Here is a 24,185-nt window from a genome sequence, read left to right as displayed (position 1 = left end):
CGGCGATACTAAATATGTGTACTTTTATTGTTTTTTTTTTATATTTAGATAAACAAATGTATTTATGGGAATAATATATATATTTTTTTCATTATTTTGGAATATTTTTTTTTATTTTTTTTTACACATTTGGAAATTTTTTTTTTTACTTTTTTACTTTGCCCCAGGGGGGGACAATACAGATCGGTGATCTGTCAGTTTGCATAGCACTCTGACAGATCACCGATCTGAGAGAAGTGCAGGCTGCTTCACAGTGCCTGCTCTGAGCAGGCTTCTGTGAAGCCACCTCCCTCCCTGCAGGACCCGGATCCGCGGCCATCTTGGATCCGGGTCTGGAGCAGGCACGGAGGGAGGTAAGACCTTCGCAGCAACGCGATCACATCGCGTTGCTCCGGGGGTCTCAGGGAAGCCCGCAGGGAGCCCCCTCCCTGCGCGATGCTTCCCTGCACCGCCGGCACATCGCGATCATGTTTGATCGCGGTGTGCCGGGGGTTAATGTGCCGGGGGCGGTCCGTGACCGCTCCTGGCACATAGTGCCGGATGTCAGCTGCGATATGCAGCCGACACCCGGCCGCGCTCCCCCCGTGAGCGTGGCCGATCGCGTATGACGTACTATCCCGTCCGTGGTCATGGGGGCCCACCCCACCTCGACGGGATAGTACGTCAAATGTCGGGAAGGGGTTAAATACCCATTTTTGGGGTTTTATGTGAAACCATGTAAACGTTGCCTTTTTTCCTCTATGTTGTTTCAATACACACAAAGGAAATAAATGTGTATAACAAAACATGTGTAACTTGAAATCATTTTTTGGGAGAAATACTTCATTTTCTGCAACAAGTGCCAACTAGTGATAAGAGAACGTGCTCAGATAACAGGTTATCTGAGCATGCTCACGTTTTTTCCAAGTATCTGTTAGGCAAACCCCGCATGTGTTGTGGCTGTCTAACAAACAGGCAATCCCCGTATGTGTTGCGGCTGCATTTCATATTTTCAAAAATAATTGCTAAGCAAGATTAGATGTGTCCAACCTAAAAAATTAATTAAAGAACCATGCATCTGTTGTTCCACGGTTATAGCACATCTCAGCGATCATTAGAATTCTCCTTTCTAAATTATTTTATCCTACAAAAGACTTTTAACCCCTTCATGACCTTGGGATTTTTCGTTTTTCCGTGTTCGTTTTTCACTCCCCTCCTTCCCAGAGCCATAACTTTTTTATTTTTCTGTCAATTTGGCAATGTGAGGGCTTATTTTTTGCGGGACGAGTTGTACTTTTGAACGACATCATTGGTTTTAGCATGTCATGTACTAGAAAACGGGAAAAAAATTCCAAGTGCAGTGAAATTGCAAAAAAAGTGCAGTCCCACACTTGTTTTTTGTTTGGCTTTTTTGCTAGGTTCACTAAATGCTAAAACTGACCTGCCATTATGATTCTCCAGGTCACTACGAGTTCATAGACACCTAACATGACTAGGTTATTTTTTACCTAAGTGGTGAAAAAAAATTCCAAACTTTGCTAAAAAATAAAAATAAAATTTGCGCCATTTTCCGATACCCGTAGCGTCTCCATTTTTCATGGTCTGGGGTCGGTTGAGGGCTTATTTTTTGCGTGACGAGCTGGCGTTTTTAATGATACCATTTCTCGCTATGCTGTTTAGCGATCAGGTTAATGCTTTTTTTTTTTAATTGATAGATCGGGCGATTCTGAACGCGGCGATACCAAATATGTGTAGGTTTGATTTTTTTTAATTGATTTATTTTGATTGGGGCGAAAGGGGGGTGATTTAAACTTCTATATTTTTTTTATTTTTTTCACATTTTTTTTAAACTTTTTTTTTTTTTACTTTTGCCATGCTTCAATAGCCTCCATGGGAGGCTAGAAGCAGGCACAGCACGATCGCCTCTGCTACATAGCAGCGATCTGCTGTTCGCTGCTATGCAGCAGAAAATCAGGTGTGCTGTGAGCACCGACCACAGGGTGGCGCTCACAGCTGCCGGGATCTGTAACCATAGAGGTCTCAAGGACCTCTATGGTTACTATTCTGAAGCATTGCCGACCTCCAATCATGTGACGGGGTCGGCGATGCCGTCATTTCCGGCCGGATGCGGTAGTTAAATGCTGCTGTCTGCGTTTGACAGCGGCATTTAACTAGTTAATAGGCGCGGGCAGATCGCTATTTTGCCCTCGCCTATTGCGGGCACATGTCAGCTGTTCAAAACAGCTGACATGTCCCGGCTTTGATGCGGGCTCACCGCCGGAGCCCGCATCAAAGCGGGGCTTCTGACCTCGGACGTACTATCCCGTCCGAGGTCAGAAAGGGGTTAAAGGGTGCCCCCAAAATGTAATAAAATGGCCATCGTCTCACAATTCTAACGACAGCCCGTCCTAGTCACGAGTCAGTAAGGACTACAGTCTGAAGAAGCACAGCTCCAGAAACCGATGTCTCAACTGTCAGAAGACCAGTATCGTAGGCACACATACAAGAGCTGCGAGAAAAATGTACAATGGGAGAAGAAATCTTCTCGGCTGACTGAGCGCAGAGGAAAAAATCCTCTGTGCTCAGTCAGCAGCGGAGATTCATTTCTATTCCCATCACACACGTCTGCGACAGCTCTTGTGTTTGTGCTTTCGATACTAGTCGTCTGTCAGTTGAGACATTGGTCTCAGAAGCAGTGTTCCTTCAGACTGCAGGCTGTCCTGACATGTGAACAGGACAAGTTGCCTTTTGTATTAAGTGACATGGGCCATTTTATTATATTCTTTAGAACGTCTTTAAAAAAAAAAAAATTCAGAGACTACATTTACACATCAGCTTGGTTTTGCTTTTCTTTATTTTTATCTAGTAGACATGGTATAAAAAAGAAAATAAATGGCAGTAACCAAGTGGTCATTCAGCATTTTTTTGGTCTTTCCCTCCATTTGTATAGTATATCAGATAAAAGATGGTGCAGGTAATTCTCTCACTGATCCATTTTATTGCTAAATTATCAGCTCTGTTGTCATCCATTGTTAAATTACCTGACCGACATTCTGTGGAAGCCAGTCACACTGTACAGGCCTACGATTCATATCAAGGCTCCCCAAGAAATGTGTAGAAAGACCTTCTTTCTTTTCACACAGATTACGCTACAGGGTTTGGATAGTTGATGCTTTTGTAAGGGCCCCCACAATTTTGCCGTGTTGCCCTCGAATCCTGATGCAGTTAAATATATGGACTGTAAACATAAATTATGCTTTATAAAATTATACATTTTTTGTTTTATTTGGAAATGATCTCTGTGAACAGAGATTGTATTAATGCCTAGATACAGAGGCTGGACACCTCCAACATATTTAAATAAATGGAGTTGGTAGAAAACCCGGCAAGTCATATGTGTAGCATACAATAGACATCTCTGGGGAGTAGTTTCACCGTTCTTCCACACTTGCACATCCTGGTGTCAGTGATGGATTACTAGAACTGTACAAGTATGGTCCATATCTTTAGTCTCAGGGGTTTAGTTCACAGACACCACAGAGGACTGTAATGTGGCCACGGACGCCTCTTACTTTTGTCCAAGATGAGACAACTGGAAGGGGAAAAAGAAAAACAAAAATTATTGAATTAATCAAAAACAGAATTGTACATGATATTATGAAGACAAGTAATGAAAAAGCAGTACTGAGGGATTAAACATTAACACATGTAAGATGATAGTGCAGAGAACGGGATGAACAATTACTTATGTCTGAGCAGTCAACTTTAACTAGATGTTCCTGAGATTCCCACTGTTTCAGCCTTTGTTCTTAGAGGCCACATAGCAACGTGTGTGGGTAAAAACATAATAATACCTTTCTTTCTTCACTTACTGGATAGGAATACAGCTCACTTTAATGTACAGTATTGCTGCATTACAAATTAAAGGTGTCACATATAAGAAAGAGGCGCTCATTTGTGCTAAGCCCCCATGGTGTATTCTTCGTGTCTTTATGGGGCGCCTGCATTGTCCACAGCTTTAAAGTCGCTTTGATGTCCGCCATAGAAGGACAACTGCTTTACCACAATATACTCTTCCCAACCCGTTTTTCCTCTCTCTTACTAATCTACAAACCTTAAAAAATCCCAACCTATACATTATCCAGGAGAGGTGATGGATGCCCTACAATGGCAGTCTTCATTTACCATACGTCACAAAAAGGTATTGAAAAGCTCACAATTTCTCCGTTTAAAGAATGTCTGTTTTCAGATGCATCTGTCACTGTAGGCTGCCCATGTTAAATAAAATTACAGACTAATGTATAGAAAAAAAACCCATATAAAAGATATACTTTATTAATAATGATATAAAAAGAAGAAATAAACATTACAAAATTCCCAAAAAGGTATAGTATTAATTGGCCAAAGTGGTCACAATAGACATCCGCCACTACGCCAAATCAAGATAACAAAGCAATAAGACAAGAGTAAAGGTACCTTCACACTAAACAACTTTACAACGATAACGATAGCGATCCGTGACGTTGCAGCGTCCTGGCTAGCGATATTGTTGTGTTTGACACGCAGCAGCGATCAGGATCCTGCTGTGAGATCGCTGGTCGTTGCTGAAAGTCCAGAACTTTATTTCGTCGCTGGATCTCCCGCTGACATCGCTGGATCGGTGTGTGACACCGATCCAGCGATGTCTTCACTGGTAACCAGGGTAAACATCGGGTTACTAAGCACAGGGCCGCGCTTAGTAACCCGATGTTTACCCTGGTAACCATTGTAAAAGTAAAAAAAAAACAAAAACCACATACTCACATTCCGGTGCCCGGCGTCCGCTTCCCTGCACTCCTCCTGCATCCTGTGTAAGTGCCGGCCGTAAAGCAGAGCGGTGACGTCACCGCTCTGCTCTGTGGGAGATGCCGGAGATGTTCGGCGCTGACACAGGATGCAGGAGGAGTGCAGGGAAGCGGACGCCGGGCACCGGAATGTGAGGATGTGCTTTTTTTTTTTTACTTTTACAATGGTAACCAGGGTAAACATCGGGTTACTAAGCGCGGCCCTGCACTTAGTAACCCGATGTTTACCCTGGTTACCAGGGGACTTCGGCATCGTTGGTCGCTGGAGAGCTGTCTGTGTGACAGCTCTCCAGCGACCACACAACGACTAAACAGCGACGCTGCAGCGATCGGCATCGTTGTCTGTATCGCTGCAGCGTCGCTTAGTGTGAAGGCACCTTTAGTGACGACGGGACAGGGAGAGGGAAAAGAACCGACTTACTATTTACATTTAAAAAGGGGTATATCTCGTGGACCACTATGTGTTTGCGCACAAACTTGGTACAACCCTCAACTCGGTTGCAAAAACTGTGAACAATCCAAGGCCCCGGGTAGTATCCTTCAAAAAAAGGTTTATTGGCACCAGTGTACAGGTCAGAGAAATGGACATGCGACCTTTCGGCCACACAGGACTTTTTTCAAGCCAAAAACCATGTTCACCTTGTTTTTGGCTTGAAAAAAAAAGTCCTGTGTGGCCGAAAGGTCGCATGTCCATTTCTCTGACGTGTACACTGGTGCCAATAAAACTTTTTTGAAGGATACTACCCGGTACTTGGGATCCTTTGATTGTTCAACTCTCTATTTACTCTCCCTAAGAGGTAGAACCTACAGATGACCCAACCTGGTCACGAAGGATGGCACCCTAGATAAGCCCGCAATATAGGTGCCTCCGTCAGACTAACAAAAAATTAAGAAATCTGGAGGACTGAAATACTAAGTAAAGTTATACTTTAATGAATACGTTTTTATAGGACTCCATGGTTGGTACAGCATAGTCTACTATGCTTTATTTTGAAGTATAGTGGCCAAATTAAGGCCAAAAAGATACTTTTGGACAATGGAGTATGGCAGGAGCTTTAAATTGTGTACATACTTATTGTAAACAAAAAAAAAAAAAGGCTATGTGCACACGTCAGGATTTCTGGCAGAAATTTTCCTGACAAAAACCGGACATTTCTGCCAGAAATCCGCATGCGTTTTTACCGCAATTTTACTGCGTTTTTACCGCATTTTTGACGCGTTATTCCCCAATGCATAGAATAGCGGGAAAAACGCGAAAAAAACGCTAAATTAATGAACATGCTGATTTTTTTTACCACGATGCGTATTTTTCCGCGAATGTGCATGTGCACAAAACATGCAGAATGCATTCTAAATTATAGGATGCATAATGTATGCGTTTTTAATGAGTTTTTATAGCGTTTTTATTGCGAAAAAACCTGAACGTGTGCACATACCCTAATAACCACAGCTAGAAAGACAGTATCATGTGTTACTCTCTACCACTTGAAAATCCCTTGGCATTGGTCTCCAGTCTTTCTATAGAAGAGAGTTAGCATAACACAGAGGTGCAGATAATTCCTTATATAAGCCATTATGAGGGTTATCTGCAGGGTATACTTGAGAAGGCTTGAGAACCTGTCTCAGGGGTGGGGGGGCACTTGTTAGATTACCTGCTTAACAAACTGTGCAGCGTTGAAGAGCTCGGTGCAGCCATAGAGAATGTGCTTTGCTTGTTTGGTCTGGGAAGAGAACACGGGAAAGAAGAAAGTTTAACAAACACATGAAATGCAAAGGCTAAAATATGGAAGAAGGAAACAGTAGAGGTCCTACATGACCAAACCTATGGGAGCACACAATTGAGGTTTCCCATTCAGTCCCATGGACACAGATTTATAAATTCCATCCTGTCTCCGTGCCGTCTGCCTTTACTAAATTTTGTGAAAGAATGACTCGTTGTAAAGCGTTCTCTGATACCAGCGTGGTCCTGTGATGTTACACCGATGGCGTCATAAGTCAGTTCATAAATCTCTTCTCCATTAAATATTCCAAGAACTGTGAGTAATATTATTGAAAAGTAGAATTGTTTAGGAACCAAAAGCTACTATCACCAAAGGAGAACCCTGCTAAAATTACAGAATAGGATCGATGGACATTGAGGAGCATAGTGCATAAAAGTCATCAACTCTCTGCTAACTTAATAGCTGGAGGGTTCAAACCACCTCCGGCATTAACATCAGCACAAAAACATGGCATGGGTTTCAACAGCCGAGCAGCCTAATTCAAGTCTTACATCACCAAGCACAATGCCGAGTGAGTAAAAGTAGTTGCCAAAGGACTGTGGAGCAGGGGAAACATGTTCACTGCAGTGATGAACCACAGTTTTCTATCTGGCATTTGATAGATGAACCAGAGTTTAGCAAATGCCAGGAAAACGTTACTAGTCTTGTGAAGAAGGTTAATGTTAATACTATGGGGTTGATTTTCAAGAGTTGACCTAGGCTTAAAGCTAAGAGGTGTATTGTTTAGGTGTCCCAATTTTTCGATCCACTCTCAGTCAAATGGTTAAACAGAAAATGAACATATTAGAATTAGCAAAAATGGCCCTGTGAAGCGTTCTGTAGAGCTGACCATGTAAATAAATTATATGCAGCAGGCAGCAAAGGAAAGACCAACATTAGCAACCGGCAGGAAGATCCCAGAACAAAGCAAAATCAGAGCCACATGCCGGCCATGAAATGTATTTTTATGGGAAAGAGTATGTTGCTTACCCCAAGTGAAGGGCATTGTAGTAGCTTAGGCATCCATAGTTTGGACCACTCATATAGTGACAGATACTTATTAGTGGTCTTAACCATGGATACCTAAGCTACTACAACGCCCTGCACATGGAGTAAGCGACATAGTGAATTAGAAGAACTATACTACATTTCTAATGGGAGGCATTTGCTAATATCATTATTACTACATCTACTATATATTGGGATAGGATCTTGGAGATGAGAATGCCCTTTTAAAAGCATGATAAAAAAAAAACAGAGGCTCTCAGGTTACCTTTATGTAGTCCACTAGGTTCTGATACTCAATGTAGTTCCCTCCTCCTACCACAAATACAATGGCCTGCACAAAACACAATACGTTCTTGTTAATTACTTTCACCAAATGCTACAAGTCTAAGGCACTAGTGTAGCAAGCATTAGAATAAACACAGATTTATGACATTGCTACATGTGCACGATGGTAGAAATGATCCAGTAACAAATGGCCGTCGCAACAGGGGCATGGTGGCATTACTGATGAGTGTGCATGGGCGCAGGCACATAAAAAGTGTTTTTTAAGTCATGACAAGTGATGGTCTAATGCTAGGACCACAGGGATCTCCACTGATCACAAAAAGCGCCTGTATGGGGAACTGCACGAGGAGCGGTGCCAGCAGCTCGCCTCGATGCTTATGGCACTGAGCAGGGTGAAATTCAGAAGGAGACGCTGTGTTCCATAAACACCACTAATAAATCGGAAATAAAAATAGTCTCATATTTCATGAGCTGTGAATGTTCTCTAAATATTGGGCAGCTTCTGCCTGTTTTATTGTAGTTTTTCCTGCAGAACGCTGAAAGGTTACCAGGTACATTTGTATCTCCCAGGCACATGAATATACTTTTATGGGATGTGAGTATAAGTGCAGCTAGGAAATGTCACAGTAAATAGCACTTGCCACCAAACTAAAACAAAATAAACATCTTATTTACTTTGACTAATTGCAAAGATGCGAAAACATTAAATTATAGAGCAGAGGTGGTTAATAATCTACCCAACACTGAAAACTTTTTACATTTCCATGTGACCCTGCTGTCATTATACTTACCTCCTGAAAGGGATTTTTGTTCCTTGGTATAGAACTATTTTAAACACAAAAAAATTATTTGGTCAAGTTAAGGCAATTTTTCCAAGAAAACAGAATTGTATGTAAGATTATTTCATTTCAAAATTATTTCATTAAAAAAAAAAAAAAAAAGTAAAAAGCAAAACAGAATATCAATAATTTAGGTTACATGTAATGATGAGTGAACATGCTGGGATAAGGTGTTATCTGGGCATGCTCGGGTACTAACCAAGTGACTTTGGCGTGCTTGAAAAATATGTTTGAGTCCCCGCACCTGCATGTCTCATAGCTGTTCAACAGCTGCAACACATGGAGGGATTGTCTTTTTGCTAGACAATCCATGCATATTTTGCGGGTGTCAAACAGCCATGAGACATGCAGGTGCGGGGACTCAAACATATTTTTCAAACACGCCAAAGTCACTCGGTTAGTACCCGAGCATGCCCAGATAACACCTTATCCCAGCACGTTCGCTCATCACTAGTTACAAACAGTCAACAAAAGGTATGCATATGCTCATCACCTGTCATTTCCACGTAGCATCTTGGGGTCAAAGTATCTGTAATCATCAGTTTCCTGCAGAAGGAAATCCCATTACGATAATTTAGTACAAAAAAAAACAAAGAAGAAAACACAAGTATAAAACTGACTGGTGAATATTCTGTTATTATATAAAAAATACCAGCTTAATGCAGATGGGCATATTAACGCAGAAACCTCGCACATCTAGACATTCACAGACTCTCAGACTCTCTCCTACCCCTGTCATCCATATCTTCACTCCACAACACGGACAGCGCCACCGCGTTCTATAACTCCACTCTCACATCAGCCATAGACTCAGTCGCCCCTCTCATGCATGGCAAAGTGCGACGAACCAATAGGCAACCTTGGCATAACAATCTCACAAAAAAACTTAGACAAGCATCCAGGGTTGCAGAGCGACATTGGAAGAAAACACGCCTGCCAGACGACTTCACTGCTTTCAAGCAAGCTACATTTGACTTCAAATTAGCCCTCACCTCCGCTAAACAGACCTATTTCACTAACCTTGTATCTTCACTATCCTACAACCCAAAACAACTGTTCAGCACATTCAACTCCCTCCTCCGCCCACCACTGCCACCTCCAACTCCCCTCATCTCCTCCGAGGACTTTGCCACCCATTTCAAAAACAAGATCGTCCAAACAAGGCAAACCCTAACTGTTACACCACCCCAACCACTCCATATACCAGACCTCTGCCCTCCCCTAATAACCTCCCTCTCCAACATCACTGAAGGAGAGCTTACTCACCTCTTCTCCAAATCACACCTCACCACCTGTGCACTTGACCCCAACCCCTCCCACTTGCTCCCCAACCTCACTAACATGCTCATTCCAGCCCTAACACATCTCTTCAACCTATCGCTTTCTGGTACCTTCCCCTCTGCCTTCAAACATGCCACCATCACACCCATCCTCATAAAAACTAACCTTGACCCAACTGCTATATAAAGCTACCGCCCCATATCACTGCTCCCGTTTGCTTCAAAACTCCTTGAGCAGCATGTCCATGCTCAAATTTCCTCCCACCTCTCATCTAACTCTATCCTTGACAACCTTCAATCTGGCTTCAGCCCCCACCACTCCACCGAAACTGCCCTGACAAAAATTACTAATGACTTACTCACAGCCAAAGCTAACAGACAGTTCTCCATCCTCCTCCTTCTTGACCTGTCCTCTGCTTTCGACACAGTCGAACACTGCCTACTGCTACAGATTCTTTCTTCCCTTGGCATCAAAGGCCTTGCCCTGTCCTGGATTGCCTCATACCTTTCCGACCGCACATTTAGCGTTTCCTACTCCCACACTACCTCCTCATCCCGCCCTCTCTCTGTTGGAGTCCCTCAAGGCTCTGTCCTAGGGCGCCTACTTTTTTCCATCTATACCCTTGGCCTAGGGCAACTCATTAAGTCCCATGGCTTCCAGTACCACCTGTATGCGGACGACACTCAGATCTACCTCTCTGGCTCAGATGTCGCCTCTCTTCTGTCCAGAATCCCGGAGTTTCTGTCAGCCATATCCTCCTTCTTCACCTCTTGCTTCCTAAAACTCAATGTAGACAAAACCGAACTCATCATCTTTCCCCCATCTCACGTATCCCCCCCACCTGATCTATCTATTATGGTAAACGGCATCACGTTCTCTCCCGCACCTGAAATCCATTGCCTCGGAGTAACTCTCGACTCTGCCTTGTCCTTCAAACCGCACGTTCAAACTCTTGCCACCTCCTGTCGCCTCCAACTCAAAAATATTGCCAGAATCCGTCCCTTCCTTACCCCACAATCTACTAAGACTCTTGTGCATGCCCTCATCATCTCCCGCCTCGACTACTGCAACACCCTCCTCTGTGGCCTCCCCGCTAACTCTCTTGCACCACTCCAGTCTGTCCTCAACTCTGCTGCCTGGCTAATCCACCTCTCTCCTCGCTACTCCCCTTTGCAAATCCCTCCACTGGCTCCCAATTCCCCAACGAATCCAGTTCAAACTACTAACACTGATCTACAAAGCCATCCACAACCTGTCCCCTCCCTATATCTCTGAACTAATCTCCCAATACCTTCCCTCACGTAACCTCCGATCCTCCCACGACCACCTACTCTCCACCACACTTATTCGGTCCTCACACAACCGCCTCCAAGATTTCTCCCGAATATCCCCCATCCTCTGAAATTCCATGCCTCAACACATCCGACTATCCACCACTCTCGGATCCTTCAGACGGAACCTGAAAACCCATCTCTTCAAGAAAGCCTACAGCCTGCAATAACCATTCTGCCGCCTCGCCATCGCCAGAGCAGCCGCCTCTCCATCGCCAGAGCTGCTGCACCTCTGACCTTCTGTCTCTTCCCCACTATCCCCACTATTCCCCACTATAGAATGTAAGTCCGCAAGGACAGGGTCCTCTCCCCTTTGTACCAGTCTGTCACTGTAAACTTGTTTACTGTAAATGATATTTATAACCCTGTATGTAACCCCTTTCTCATGTACAGCACCATGGAATTAATGGTGCTATATAAATAAATAATAATAATTATTATTATTAAAGGGGTTGTCCAATACCTATAATGCTGCTTAGAAATACATATATCTGTAAGCTCTAATTACTTTTGCAATTTGCTTTCTTGTGGTAATCCCTATATCTGTGTTGCTACTTTACTTCTTGTGACTTTTGAGTCTCAATGGGACATCACAGGAGGATGGCCCTGCAGTCACTTCTTGGCAGCTTCCCCTGAAACAGGACGACTTCCCTGATGTCATCCCAAATCAAAAGTGGTGATGGTGGCAGAGAGGGGTGACAACAGCTTATTTTACCGCCATTACATTTTTCTCAATGCTGTCTCATTCACTGAAATGAAACGCCATCAGGTGACGGTGATAGAAGCACGGTAAGTGACGGCAGTACCGCATCCTGATGATGAACCATTTCAGTGAATGAAGTGGCTTTGACACTAGTGTGGCAGTACGGACTGAAAGTGTGGGGTGATGGTGAAAAAAGCTGCAGTCACTTCTCCTGGCCTCCATCACCACGATTGATTTGAGGTGCCATCAGGGGATGGCAGTGACAAAGACTGTGGTAAATGACCGCATTGCCGCCTTACTGATGAAATTCTGTTTCGAGGTTCAAAGGTGGCGGAAGGGTTATAAAACCTGTAGGAAGTGACTGCAGGGCTATCCTCTAGTGACGTCCCATTTGAGATTCCCCTAAAATGAAACACTGCAGGAAGTAAAGTAAAAAACAGATATGTGGATTAGCTGTATAGGGGGAATGTAAAATAATTTTAAAATAAAGCAAACTAATAAAGTGGTTAGGGCTTAAAGATGGTTATCTACAGGTATTTTAATGTATCGGACCACCCACTGTCACACGTGCCTAATATGGTTAAGACCAATAGATATTTATGGACAACTGACATTCCTTAATTAACGTGCAAGTAACCTGCATAAAAATCAAGACACAAAAACAAGGTGTTTGATATTTTTCTACACATTTTTTTTTTACACCAATGCTCATGAGTAATAAGACTATAATACATTTTAAATTCAAGTAAAGTAGGAAATGCAATTGTTATCCAAAAGTAAAAAGGTAGGACCAAGGATTCATTAACATCTTTCACCGTTCTAGAAACACACACACACACACACACACACACACACACACATACGGAATTAAATCATCAACTATAAAAGTGTCAAGATAATAAATCAAGAAATTGGAAACTATGTAATGTTATCTCAGGGTTTCGCCTGTAAAATATTAGCTCAGTTCCGCAACCATAACTCTTCATTTTTAGGGTTTAGCAGTTAGTGGAGGGATCTGGAGCATAATGATCCAGTGCACCATGAGCTCGGCACAGAAAACCGTCAAAGCTGTGACTGGAACTGGGCCGGGCATTTACATGGAGATGAGACTTTGCATACAAACACATGGCCTCCAGAGCAATCAGTTTACGAGTGCTGGCAAGTCAATCGACTTTAAGGAGGGCATCCGGCTGGGGCCATCGTTCTTTCCAGAACACATGAACTGGTTTTTTTCCCCCTCTCTATTTTTACTTGCGCTGAGAGCAAATAAAATAAAACTGCCAATAACAAAAAAAACCCAAACATATAAAGAGGAAAATAAAAACAACTGGTAGGAACAGAGTGATCCGGGATGAAATATATTTATTATGGTACTTTACAGAAGGAAAATCTGCAATTTATAATCCAAGGGGTCAATCATTACATAGAAAACGACTCCTGACATGAAAGACATCACCTGCAGAGCAGCACATAAGGTGACGGCTGCGGTATGGCCTACAGGAGTGTGTAACCCCCGCAGGAAAACGACTCTTTCTTACCGGATTGGACTTCATTTCCATTAGACTATCAAGGACTCGAGTGACTGGCAAGTTCTATAAAGAGAAGAGTAGACAAGACGTACTTCTTAATGTGCAGAATAATTGGATATACAACTGGTTTATTATGTTTAAGCTGTATGATCGTTATGCAGAAGCCGCACAATGGACTACAAACAACTGGACTTTCTTGGTCAGAGAGACCTCTGGCTACAACTGCTGACATCTTCCAGCTGCCATTCTAAGAGTAGACACATTTACTATGGGCTCAGTGGGATATGTGACAGAAAGTCCTGTGCCCTGTGTTTGTATCAAATGTCTAAACACATTCACAAAGCTTCTTGTTTTGCGCAGCCAAAGCAAACAGGATGGGGGAACTGGGCAGGATGGGAATGTAGCGTGATGAATCTATGACGGGGACATGGAAATGTTCAGCTCTACAGCACAGAAGCCTGCACCAATACCTCTCCTTCCAACTGAATAGCATTGACCTACATGAAGACTTCTTCAAGACAGGACCGCTGTGTGGTTTGGGTCCTCACAGTATAAGGACTCGTGGGCTAACCTTCTGCACTCACTCATCGGACTTTTCTTTTTATAGGCGGCTCGATTACACTCACATCAGCTACCACTAGCAGATGGGATGCCAGCCAGCTGATTTTACACTTGTCAAAATAAATCTGGCTCTTTAGGCTGTTTACCTGTTGCTTGAGAACCAAGTTTTTCACCCCCTCCATGACAAACTGTGACCCCGTATTCATGACTCTGGAGAGCAGCCTGGAAGCATAAAAAGAAGACGGTACAAGATGGTGCCAGCTACTACTCACTGAGCCGACTGCAAAGAAGGGGTCATTGTACCTAAACAAACAGCGTGTAGCTTCCAATGCTTCAGTGGTCTATGTGGTGTCTTACACTATTATGTGGAGGGAAGATGGCGAACAAGAGACTCTCTGTGGCAGAAGAGACTCTCTGTGTACTACTTGTAAAATCCAGCCCGGTCGGTGAACGTTCTGCCATCAATAAAAATTGTTCAAAATACACTGGATTTATATTTGACTATATGTACAATATCATTACATGATGAAGTTAGGAGAGCCGTGACTGATCATCTCGACCCGGTGCTGGACTGGACTTCACAACTACTGGATTTCTTGGTGTGCTCGTTTAGCTGAGACCATGTCTCAGAATTGGGGAGAAACTAGGACTGAGCTTGTGAGAGTTATTATGTAAATGTGCAATTGTACAAGACTATTAGGAGGGCCGGGGTCTAATGTCAAACAGGTCAAGGGTGAAAACATTACAATATATATTACTACAAGAACACAGTAAATCTCAGTGTACTCTACGCACCACCAATAAAGAGCAAGAATTTCTGAAGTATGGAGCAAGGGGTTTCATTTTTATTAAATACCCTTTAATGAGTAGAAATTTTAAAGTAATCCTTACCCTTTGGATTTAGTAGCACCAATCCCATAGTTTGCTGGTGCTGCAGCCATCTTGGCAAAAGCCCTGGATAAATAAATGCAGACATATCCATATAAGAGGGGTCTTTGGTTTGCCAAAATCTGTTAGACGAGTAAAAGAATATAAAATGTACAAATGTCCTTACTTCCATTGCTTGATGTAGTTTAGTGGGGCCAAGCTACACCCAGCATCCTCTAAGGCTTTCTTATACTGATCAAGATCAATCTGTGCAAGGGAAAAACATGAATTATAAACAGAATTATAAAAATTAGCTTATTTAGCTGCTATTGTCCGCAGTTTTAAGAAGAGGGCAGTCTCTGCATATGGAGGGAGGAGATGGCAAATCAGGAACACTTTGCTGCACTCATTAAGGGAAATAAATTAACTGTATTTTAACAGGCCGCATAGAGCAAATTACTGCTGTCCTTGATCCAATAAGCCTCAATTGAGTACTGAAATTCCACAACTAGCAGGTTCAATGTACACGTTATGTACAAAAGTCTTGGGACGCCTACTAGTGATGAGCGAATATACTCGTTACTCGAGATTTCTCGAGCATGCTCGGGGGTCCTCAGAGTATTTTTTAGTGCTCGGAGATGTAGTTTTTCTTGCCTCAGCTGAATGATTTACATCTGTTAGCCAGCATAAGTACATGTGGGGATTCCTTAGCAACCAGGCAACCCCCACATGTACTTATGCTGGCTAACAGATGTAAATCATTCAGCTGAGGCAAGAAAACTAAATCTCCGAGCACTAAAAAAATACTCAGAGGACCCCCGAGTGTGCTCGAGAAATCTCGAGTAACGAGTATATTCGCTCATCACTAACGCCTACACATTAGACCAAAGGCATTAATCTGCAGCTGATTCCCCATTTGCAGCTATTACAGCCTCTACTTTTCTGGAAAGACTTTCTAAAAGGTTTTGGAGGGGTTACTCTCCTCTTCTTTGGAAAAAGATCTGGAGGAAGTGAGAGCATCCGCAGCTCTAACTACCTCGAGATGTCAGTGAAGGAGGGGACAGTGAAGTGGCCGCTGACTGGCCGCAGCGATCTCGTGACATAATTTCAAGTGAGCCCTGGGAGTGCAAATGCTGACACCAGAGGTGTGTGAGGGAAACACTGGGATTTGAAAAAGGGTTATTCGAGTAGTGGACAACCCCTTTCAGAATTATTTTCAGCGTAAAAAAAAAAGAACAAGGAGTTCTGGAAGTGATGATTTGGCCTCCAAGTAAACCTAATCTCAGCATCATCCAGTCTGTGTGAGATTACATGAAGAGAAAGAAGGTTTTGCACAAGCCAACATCTACAGATCTGTAGTTAGTTCTCCAAGATGTTTGGAACTTGAACAACCACCCTGTCAAATTCCTTCAAAAACTGCATGCAAGTACAAGTGTACCTATAAGAAGTGATGCTGTTTTGAAGACTAAGGACGTTCACATAAAATATTAATTTGACTTAGATTTCTCTTTGTTTATTCACTTTGCATTTAGTTCATTGTTAAAAATAAACTAATTGGCACTTCTCCTATTTTTTTAAAACATTCTTAATTTGCAGAGTTTTTTTCCACACCTGCCTAAAGCTTGTACACAATACTGTGTATCAATTTAATACTCTACATTCCTCATTCAGTACCAAAAAAGCCTTCCATTTATGTTTTTCTCCAAACAAAACAGAATCCATGCGTGAGAGACAGAAAGGCTTTCTTTTCGTAGAATAGGCCAAAATGATTTCCTTTAAAGTATGACTAACAAATAAAAACTAGCCATTCCTATTGCACAAAGGAGGGTTGTTAGGCTAAAACAGAAGAATGCACCAAGCTTATTAAAATACATCACTCAGACATTCCACTTAGATACAGGATATGCTGGAAGAAAACAACGGGGCCGTTCCATCCTTCAGTTGTCTACGATCTGATGTTTGGTTCGGCTCCTCTTGTGTAGTGTTGGATTACATTTTAACTCTTGAACCTTTTCACTATTTCTGTTTAGCTACTACATTAGCCCTTAGGGTCTGGTCTTTTTATATTGGATCCATTACAGATATGACAGATTCAACTTGTACTGGATACCAATAACTTATAATGAATCTGAGCACAACAATGGTAACCTGAGGGGAAAGAACCTTGATGAGGATGCTAAGAGAACAGGTATGCCTTTCCATTCAAACATCGTCACAAAACCATAAAAAACAACAGGTATAATATAAACACAAAGATATAAAGAAGCTCTAATAAACTGGAAAAAGAATAGATTTATAGATGCGAACAAATAATCTCTGGAGATGTACAGTTAATAACATGTAAATTCTAATATTAATGACAGGTAGGAAAATGTAAGAGCTTACCGTAACCCTTTCAGAACATCCGCCGTACATGTATGCTGCAAGTTGGAAGTGGGTGTATGGAGTGGGCTCACACAGCGAGCCAGCTCTATACCAGTCAGGTGATGGCTGTGTATTACATACTGCCAGGACCTGCCACTAAAAATTGTGGGTGGAGTGGTGGTCCGACCGCGATTGTTAACCAACCTGTTAAATGTTACTGTCAATCTCTGACAGTAGCCTTTAACAAGCGCTGGTATGCATGCGTGTCATTCTCTCTGTTCATTGGCGCGCCCATGACATGATCGCGCGTCGCCGATGGGTTGTCATGACAGACGGGGGTCAGCTGATGACCCCTGTGCCTGTCGTTACGGAGCTCCTTTGAAACCTTGCTTGTGGCAGGGCTTGGAAAGCAATTGGGATTCTGCTAGATATAGTGTTTGGATGATCGCATCTTCAAGTCCCCTAAGGGGTCTAACAATAACAGTGAAAAATACAAAAAAAAGATGTCAAAAAAGAAAAAAAACTAAAAGTTCAAATCACACCCCCCCCTTCCAACATTGAAAATAAAGTTATGAAAAAAATGGGGGCAAAAAAACCACATGTGGTATCCCTGTGGCAGAAATGTCAGATCTATGAAAATTTAAAAACACTTAACCTGATCTGTAACTAAAAAAAAATTCTAGAACGCCAAAATTACGTCACATCTATCCCAAAGTGGTAGTAATAAAAACGTCATCTCGCCCTGCAAAAAATGAGTAATCATACAGCTCCATCGGCAAAAAATAATAATGTTACGGGTCTTGGAAAATGGAGACAACACCAAACATTTTCTTTTGCAAGCTTCAGATTTTCTTTACCACTAAATTTTTTTAAAAAACTGGACATATTTGGTATCGCCAGAATTGCTTGATGAGGAGAATCATATTGCCAGGTTATTTTTTCCAAAAAATGTACACTGTAAAATCAATTCCCAAAAACCAATGTCATAATTGTGTTTGTTATTCACAATTTCTCCACAGTTGGAATTTTTTTTTACCCATTTTTTAGCACTCTATGTGGAAATATGAATGGTGTCATTCAACAGTAAAACTCGTCCCGCAAATAACAAGCCCTCATAGGTCTGTGGCCAGAAAAATATAAAAGTTATGGCTCTGGGAAGATGACAAAAAAAAACGGAAATTGGCTTTGTTGTGAAGGGATTGAAGGGGTTGTCCAGGCAAAATAAAAATGTTTCCAGAGTCTTGATATATTGAAAAAATAAACAAAGCATCTACGGTCACTTATCAGGATGCAGCATGCCGTTTTGTAGTCTGCGCTTACACCGGAAGAAAGTCAACATCATAAGAAGCTGGAGCAGGATCGCTAGGACCTACGGTTGGCTGCAGTGTTCAGGTGACTCCAGCAGCGTGTCATCGATGACATCAGTGATTATGCAATGCTGAAGTCACCTGACCACGGCAGCCAATCACACATCCCGACAGTATTGCAGCCACTTTGAACCGCGATGGCTTCCTTCCAGTGTAAGCGCAGACAGCGGAGCGGCCTGTGCTGGATCATCCTGGATTTATGCTGGTAGGAGAGTATAGCTTCATTTGTTATTTTTCAATATAGCAAGCCACTTGTAAAAAATTAATTTAGCCTGGAAAACCCCTATAAGCTCACTCAGTCCTTTGAGAAGACAGAGGAAGACATTCAGAAGATGAATTAAAACCTTGTAATATTTCTCTCTGCAACAACATTTTCCTGACTTCAGATACATTAGCATCTTATTACATTTCATTCACAAATCCAATGAAATTTTTGTTTTTAATGATCAAAATAAAGCAGTTTTTGGTACCTCAGATGGGGGCTGTGCAGACGTGATGTAATAGATCAGAAACAACCGCATCTTGTCTTCTGGCGTCCCCGCTACAAACAAACAGCGGGAAACACACAAACATGTAAAACGTGCAATAAAAGAAACCATTTGTGGCATGACCACAAGTCAACGGAATAATAAATTATCGCTAATCCGGGAATAAAATTTTAAAAGGTGTAAAAGTAAACACTGGAAATGAGTCAGTGCGGCTGGAGGACTATTAAACACAGCAATAAGACGACACTGCGTTATTAGAGCGCTGCTAACAGTTATAGGAAATGGACAAGGATGTAACTACTGAAAAACAAGTAGCACAATGCAATCTGTCAAACAATTCCAAGTCGCCCGATGGGGCTCTAAACATTATATATATCTGTCCAATATGCTATAACATAAACGATTTGCATTTCTCCTCTACTTGGGCACTGTATATAGTGTCAGACTGGGATGCCAAGGGCCCTTCAGTAACCAACTCCAGGGCCCCACTTTCCAGCTATATCCAAATCTGACATTATTCCCTGTCCTGATACGCGTACAAATTTTATTAATTATTTTATTAAATTGCCATTTCTGCCCAATAAAGGCATTTTTTAACTGATTTTCTGCTTGAGATACACTTTTTGGCTATCCATGTTTCAGGTTGGTCTCTCAGATGATGTGACATGCATGGCCGAGTCCAGTATAAAGTGCACATTTATATAAAACAATTAAAAGGAGCCATGTATAAATAAAGTTAGATCCATATGAATACATTCAATAATTTTACGTTCACCTCTCTACACTCAGAATTAACTTACTGCAAAGCCATCAAGATGTGATTCAAGTTTAGGGTAAGTTCACACGTTTTTGCTGCTTTTTTATGCTAATTTTCTGCTGCTTTTTACAGTACCAGCAAAGCCTATGAGATGTCAGAAATCGCATGCACACATTGGTTTTTTGTTTGATCAGTAGTTTTTGCTTTGCTGCGTTTTTTGGACATAGATCATATCACTTCTGTTTTTGCTGCATTTTTTCACCCATTGACTTGAATGGGTTATGAAAAAAACGCAGCAAAAACGCAGGTATCATTATTTGCTGCGTTTTTGCGGCTGAAAATCCAAGGACATTAGCATGGACAAAGAGAAAAAACCTGCAACAAAAAAAACCGCACCAAATACGCAACAAAAACGCAGCTTCTTTCCTGCCAATAACACCATGAAACACAGGACATCAGCTGTATTGAAGCAAAACTCAGATGCAGCACCACATGCGGACCGACCAGACACCAAGGTAAGAAACTAAAATTAAAATAAAGTGCTCGTGCAATCAATATAATTTCTTTAAGTGCTACTACCAGGGATAGCCATAGAGAATTAACACAGAGTCATAGTGACCACTATATGTAGGCCTACGGTCACCGGTGTTCATATTTATACTGTCCTAAAGGTCTTTTTGTTTTCTTCTTTCCTGCCAAGATGAGGTTTTGCTGCAGAAAAAAAGCAGCAAAAACGCCCTGTGTGAACTTACCCTTAGACTTTTAGTTTTTTGCTGATCCAAGAGTTATTTTTAAACTATTTAGAAATTATTGAGATTATTTTTTTCTTTACAATAGGCCCTCCATTTCCACAGGCTAAAAAATAATTGAACACTTGACTAATTAGCGGTTTCACGAATCAGTTTGGCCTGTCAGCTCGTCATTTCATGACAGACTAAAGGTATAAATGGTCTAAAGTTGATTAAGGCCCCCGATTCATCAAAGCAATTTTGGCAGAAATCTGGCATAAGGTACTTTGAAAAGTTGCTACATTTTTGCATAACTCAGAGATGAACAAAAATTATATGACTTTTAGTGTTTTCAATCCAGTTTCTCCATGCTCTGCCAAAATGGGAATAGCTTTGGTAGCATGAGGGTATTACACTGTAGCTCTTCTAATTTATTATAAGCAGCGCCATGCCTTACTCCAGAAATCTTACCCTAGTGAGGGACTGGAATAAGATCTGTGGAGCGGTGCAAGGATGCACATGCCACTCGTCAGACACTCCTGATCCATTAAAGAGAATCTGTCAGAAGGTGATCTGGACGCATTTCGGGAAAATTATAAACTTTTTTACACAATAACACTAATCACTACAAATAACTTCAATTACACAACAGTCTGGTACTCTGTTTCAATTTAGGACCTAAGGGAACAATCTGACGGTCATTTCCACTAGTAATATCGCCGGTGATGATTTACCTCCATCCAGCAACCATGGCCATCATTTCTTAATAAGTGTTCTTGAAGTTAACATCTCGGACAGATGGTCATAAGTTATGACTACGCATCACTGGAAGTTTATTAAGAAGTCACAATTTACTGCGCCGTGCTAACATTATACAAAGCGCCAATCCCACACGTTTCACGTGTTCAGTTGTTTTCTCGTATGAATCAGTCGGTGACTTATTCGAAGAATCTTGAGTCTTTTAAAGGCATCCGAAAATCTGAATTTATTACATGGGAACCCCGATCCCTGGATCCAATTCATAAAGCAAGTGATAATCTCTCTCACCTAATAAAGCATAACTCATTTCTTTGACACAAGGCCAGGCAGCGGAGCTGAGAAATTATTATGGAAGTATAATAACAGCAGGGCAGCCACTCACAGAAGCCAAAGGCCAGCAGAATGTGGAATGAAAAGGTACTTGCTACAGATTAAATATTCTTCTAAACAATGTGTTAAAGAATTCTACAATTGCATCTGCAGTGCTACGTATATATAGGTATACAATGGTTCAAGGTGGTGCTATATCACAAGTCTACAAGGCAGCAATGATGCTAACTCGGGTGACTGCGTCAAAGAGGACCTGTAACAGATCAAAAGTGGCCAGTGTTTGCACTTATTCATTACTATTGCTCTCCTGATTAATCCAATTATTTTTTTAATCTGCTATATGGATCTAGAGACATGGGCCTTTTAATTTAGTACTAATTTTATGGTCTTTACCGAGGGGGCGTGACTTACAGGAAAATAATACAGAGCAGCTCGTTCAGCTGTGAGTCACAGCTCGTGAAGACCATAAAAATTAGCATTAAAGGGAACGTGTCTACAGGTTTTCCCAATATAAAACGGCCACCACCATTAAGGCTGCTTTTACAGCATATAGGAATGAAGTACACGTCCTTAATCCCCTCTGTAGTCATGTGCTCCATTAATGACAATGCCATCTAGTGAACATCTTGTCGCATGTATACAGTCCTTGACCAGTCGTTTGGGGGTGCACACAGCTATGAGAGATGTCTGCATGTTGTACCATCAGTTCCAAGGTATTGGATCTAAATGAGCAGCTGGCAACACTGCAATCCATTGACAAGATGGAAAAGAGTTTGCCAGAATTGCAATTTTTTCGGTTGCTGCATTTCCCGAAAAATACATACAATAAGAAGCGTTGAAAGTGACGTAAGTAACCCAAAATAGCATCAATAAAAAGTACACTCGGCACCTTAAATAAAAACACTGACCCAGCTTCATGGAAGGAAAAATAAAAGTTATGAGTCTCAAAATATAGCACAGTGTCTGCAAATTGAGATTCTGGTTTGGCTATTATCCTAAGTCATGTGACAAGGCTCGTTAACCCCTTTCTGACCTCGGACGGGATATAAAATTTTGGGACGGGAAAAAAAAAAAATAAATAAAAGTTTAAATCACCCCCCTTTTGCCCCATTCAAAATAAATCAATAAAAAAATTCAAACCTACACATATTTGGTATCGCCGCGTTCAGGATCGCCCGATCTATCAATAAAAAAAAAGATTAATCTGATCGCTAAACGGCGTAGAGAGAAAAAAATTGGAAAAGCCAGAATTAGGTTTTTTAGTCGCCACGACATTGCATTAAAATGCAATAACAGGCACCAAATCTGCACCAAAGTGGTATCATTAAAAACGCCAGCTCGGCACGCAATTTTTTTTTTTTTTTTTTTTAAAGCAAAGTTTGGAATTTTTTTTCCACTACTTAGATAAAAAATAACCTAGACATGTTAGGTGTCTATGAACTCGTAATGACCTGGAGAATGATAATGGCAGGTCACTTTTAGCATTTAATGAACCTAGCAAAAAAGTCAAACAAAAAACAAGTGTGGGACTGCACTTTTTTTCGCAATCTCACCGCACTTGGAATTTTTTTCCCGTTTTCTAGTATACGACATGCTAAAACCAATGATATCATTAAAAAGTACAACTTGTTTAGCAAAAAATAAGCCCTCACATGGCCATATTGACGGAAAAATAAAAAAGTTATGACTCTGGGAAGGAGAAAAACGAACACGGAAAAACGGAAAATCCCAAGGTCATGAAGGGGTTAAAGGGTCAACATTGACTTGTAGGATTGCTACCTTCCAATAGGTGGCACTAGAGTTCTAGCTCTCTTCCTCGCTAAAGAGACAGTTTGCATAATTATCAAAATATAGAAAAACAGATTATTATTATTATTTTTTTCTAACAAATAAAGACCCGGGGAATCATATTGCCAGGTCATTTTTACCACACAATGAAATAGCAAAACCTAAAAAAAAAAAACAATGGCAGAATTACATTTTTTTCTCCACTTTACCCCACACATTTTTCCCCTCTCAGTACATTATGGTACAATGAATGGTGATGTTGAAAACTATAACTCATCCAGCAAATAAATAGAAAAATTAAAAAGTGACTCATGGCAGAGGAGGAAAAAAAGAAAGCATAAAAACAAAAAAAGTCTAGGTCCTTAGGAGATTAAAATCGGTTTACACTTCTGACCATTACAACCCTGACTATGTGGGTTTCCTAACCTTAAAAACAGTCACATAGCCGTTTATCAGGTTGGTGCTCTTTTACTGATTAAAATGATACCTTGGTTGATGAAATCCGTCTTGTAGTTTTTATGCAATCAGTATTAGAAGTTTTCAGTTAATGATATGCCCGTGCTCTGGGGCGGGACTCTAGGCAGAGTCTTATCTTCCTGCTCTAAGCCAGAGAAACC

General features: G+C 41.5%; 1 protein-coding gene across 1 annotated transcript in view; it reads right to left on the bottom strand.

Moving 5' to 3' along the window:
- Window positions 1-2,802: 2,802 nt before the first annotated feature.
- Window positions 2,803-24,185, bottom strand: part of SCFD1 (sec1 family domain containing 1) — a 97,815-nt gene continuing 76,432 nt past the window's right edge. The window contains exons 16-25 of the mRNA XM_077260931.1: window positions 19,189-19,259; window positions 15,175-15,254; window positions 15,012-15,074; window positions 14,267-14,342; window positions 13,569-13,622; window positions 9,209-9,261; window positions 8,668-8,701; window positions 7,857-7,922; window positions 6,476-6,544; window positions 2,803-3,571 (exon numbers count right to left, since the gene is read on the bottom strand). Coding sequence (XP_077117046.1) covers window positions 3,548-3,571; window positions 6,476-6,544; window positions 7,857-7,922; window positions 8,668-8,701; window positions 9,209-9,261; window positions 13,569-13,622; window positions 14,267-14,342; window positions 15,012-15,074; window positions 15,175-15,254; window positions 19,189-19,259 — 590 coding nt within the window. The 3' untranslated portion in view covers window positions 2,803-3,547. The remainder of the gene's footprint in view (window positions 3,572-6,475; window positions 6,545-7,856; window positions 7,923-8,667; window positions 8,702-9,208; window positions 9,262-13,568; window positions 13,623-14,266; window positions 14,343-15,011; window positions 15,075-15,174; window positions 15,255-19,188; window positions 19,260-24,185) is intronic.

The sequence above is a fragment of the Ranitomeya variabilis genome, chromosome 1 (genome assembly GCF_051348905.1).
Source record: "Ranitomeya variabilis isolate aRanVar5 chromosome 1, aRanVar5.hap1, whole genome shotgun sequence".
Classification (NCBI taxonomy): domain Eukaryota; kingdom Metazoa; phylum Chordata; class Amphibia; order Anura; family Dendrobatidae; genus Ranitomeya; species Ranitomeya variabilis.
Note: the sequence above shows the minus strand (reverse complement) of the source record. Positions and strands in the feature narration are given on the sequence as shown.